The sequence below is a fragment of the Micropterus dolomieu genome, linkage group LG08, assembly GCF_021292245.1.
Source record: "Micropterus dolomieu isolate WLL.071019.BEF.003 ecotype Adirondacks linkage group LG08, ASM2129224v1, whole genome shotgun sequence".
Taxonomy (NCBI): domain Eukaryota; kingdom Metazoa; phylum Chordata; class Actinopteri; order Centrarchiformes; family Centrarchidae; genus Micropterus; species Micropterus dolomieu.
Window position 1 is genome coordinate 863,965 of NC_060157.1, and position 2,649 is coordinate 866,613.

General features: G+C 43.0%; 1 protein-coding gene across 1 annotated transcript in view; it reads right to left on the reverse strand.

The window, feature by feature from the left end:
- The window catches only part of cdk16 (cyclin-dependent kinase 16), a gene marked incomplete at its 5' end in the record, with an annotated part of 16,159 nt that extends 14,702 nt beyond the window's left edge, over positions 1–1,457 (reverse strand). Inside the window, 3 exon segments of the mRNA XM_046056058.1 lie at positions 739–862; positions 1,195–1,257; positions 1,363–1,457. Coding sequence (XP_045912014.1) covers positions 739–862; positions 1,195–1,257; positions 1,363–1,457 — 282 coding nt within the window.
- Between the last annotated feature and the right edge of the window lie 1,192 nt (positions 1,458–2,649).

Below are 2,649 nucleotides of genomic sequence, written 5' to 3' on the forward strand. Positions count from 1 at the left end.
GGGACTTGCAGTAGTCCAGGTGGGAGACGACAGATTGTGGATGAGCAACTGGACCACCTCCCTAGTGAGTGAGGGCCAGATCTTCCTGATGTAGTGCAGAGGAATCCCCATGAGCGAGCTACATTAAAGAGGTGGTATTCTGCTTTTTGGCTTTTCCCCTCTCCTTTATTGAGTTATATCTCTTTTTTGTGCTGTAACAGGTTTGCAAAGTGAAAAAGCCCAAAGGGAGTTCCCATCTCCCTCTGCTCTGAACTGAACTGGTCGTGAGAATGCTGCTATAGACACAAAAATAGAAATAAAATGACTTAAAAATAACTAGACTATGGAATCACTTTGGGTGGCCACTGTAAATATTTTGCACTGTTTAATCCAGCAGGTGGCGGTGATGCCAACCGCTATAAAACGACAAAGAATAATCAGGCCCCGATCAGACAGAAAGCACTTTGTAGGTTCGCGAAATATGTTCCACTTCAAAATGGGGTCGGACTGTCAGAAAGATTAAGAACCCCTGATTTAGAGACAAGATGTATCACTCCATAGCTAAAACGAAGCCTTCAACACAGGCTGAAGAGAGGAGCTGCAGCAATGTGCAAACCTGTTCTGGTTCAACCCCTAAATAAGATTTTGAAGCTGAAAATGAGCAGAATACCACCTCTTCAACTTAATCTCTCATCATCTGAAGTAGAGAAACTTTAATGCTCATGTTAGGATGTCGATTAAAACCAGCAGCACACTCACCAAAGTCTGCCAGTTTAAGCTCTCCTCGCTCGTTGATCAGCAGGTTTTGGGGTTTCAGGTCTCTGTGGAGAACTTTCCTCCGATGACAGTACGACAAGCCTCGTAGCAACTGGAACAGAAAGAGCTGAGGAGAGAGAATCACAGGTGAGCTGCTGTTCAGACGTCACAAACTTTATTTATGGGGGATTTATTTCCCCTGAAGCGGTCTTCTCAGGCAGAGCATCCTGCCAGGCTCCTAGCATGTGTTTGGTCTGCAGCTCAGATTAACAGACACAGCTCCGCAGCAAGTGAGCAGTCAGTGATGTGAAACCTAAATGTGTATGAAGTGCAGTATAAATACAAGCAGCAGTATCAGCAGTGTTGACGGATACTTTGGAATGAATGACTCGCTGTAAACGTCTGTTTCTCTGCCGACAGAGCGCCACTGAATTGAACTGAATCAAAGAGTTTTCTCACTTTGACGTTGTGAACGTGGATGGTGTTTCCACAGTCGTCCAGATACTGTTTCAGATCTTTGTCCTGAAACAGACAAGAAACATGATTAAAGGCTGAATACACCCAATATCAAGGCGTGTGTGTGTGTGTGTGTGTGTGTGTGTGTGTGTGTGTGTGTTTGTGTCTCACCAGATACTCAAACACCAGTGTGAGGGATTTCTGCGTGTGGATGATGTCATGAAGCGTGACGATGTTGGCGTGTTTCAGATCCTTCAACAGAGACACTGATGGAGAAAACACACACATTAACACACAAACACACATTTATACTAGGGCTGAAACTGCGAGTTGAAAGAACGCGATTAGCTGATGGTGGTAATTCTACAGCTCATCTGACCCGTTTCAAACAGTCATGCAGTTACAGATCCGTGCTGATGTCATCCTCGTGTGACAGATCTGCTCGCCAAGCAGTCGACTGTCACAGGTGTTATGCCGAATTTTGCACGCCTGCTGAGAATTGTAGGAAAATACATTAAGGTGCTGCTTTGAAAGGCTATACTATTCTTTGTGGGGTTCATCAATTCTGATAAATGATCAGTATATATTTTATGAACGATAATCACTAATATATATCTCAAACGCACCTGTAGCCTACCAGTTATACGATTTATTCGACAGCTGTTTTCCAAAGTTAACATGGCTCTCCTTATTAGCTGGGCTCCTTACATGCTCTCTAATAACTGTTTTGAAGACGGGTCTCCGACATTGACAGCGTTGTGTTGGACAGATTTGTGCAGCGGTGTTTATGATACCAACCATTTAATTCACAGACGGGTCTGTTTTCTGTGTGAGAGAGAGAGAGAGAGAGAGAGAGAGAGAGAGAGAGAGAGAGAGAGAGAGAGAGAGAGAGAGGATGTGCTGAGCGAATATGCGCTGTGCCGCAATCAAGAACGATTTTTAAATGGGTCGGCAAATTTAAAGACCGTCCAAGTAAAGCCTCTGTGTGGGAAACACTGAACGTCATATATTAGGCTTGTTTTGTGTGTGGAACATACGTAAAATCCGAGTTTCCACACGGACATATTACACCAGCAGCACGCTTTAGCCCAGCCCCTCGCTAACTAGCGATTTGAGAAGAGTCCAGCTGCAGCCCGCAGACAAACCAGACAAACGTGACAGAAGTTGACAGAAGTTGAACTTCCATATATGGTTCGTCCCACGTTTATCTCGGCCGTTCGGCCCACGCAGAGCCGTTGAAAAAAAAAAAGCCAACGTACCAATCAGTGTACATTATGCGTGAATATTTAGTCTATACTATAATTATATAATTTTATTATAGTATATTAATACTGTAAATATTTATTTATAATAGCGTAATGATAATAATAAAGCAATGTTTCAATTCATACTGTTGTTGTTGTATATTTTATTTGTTCCAAAGTGATTTTAAGATTCACAAACCAAGAATATTCTGAG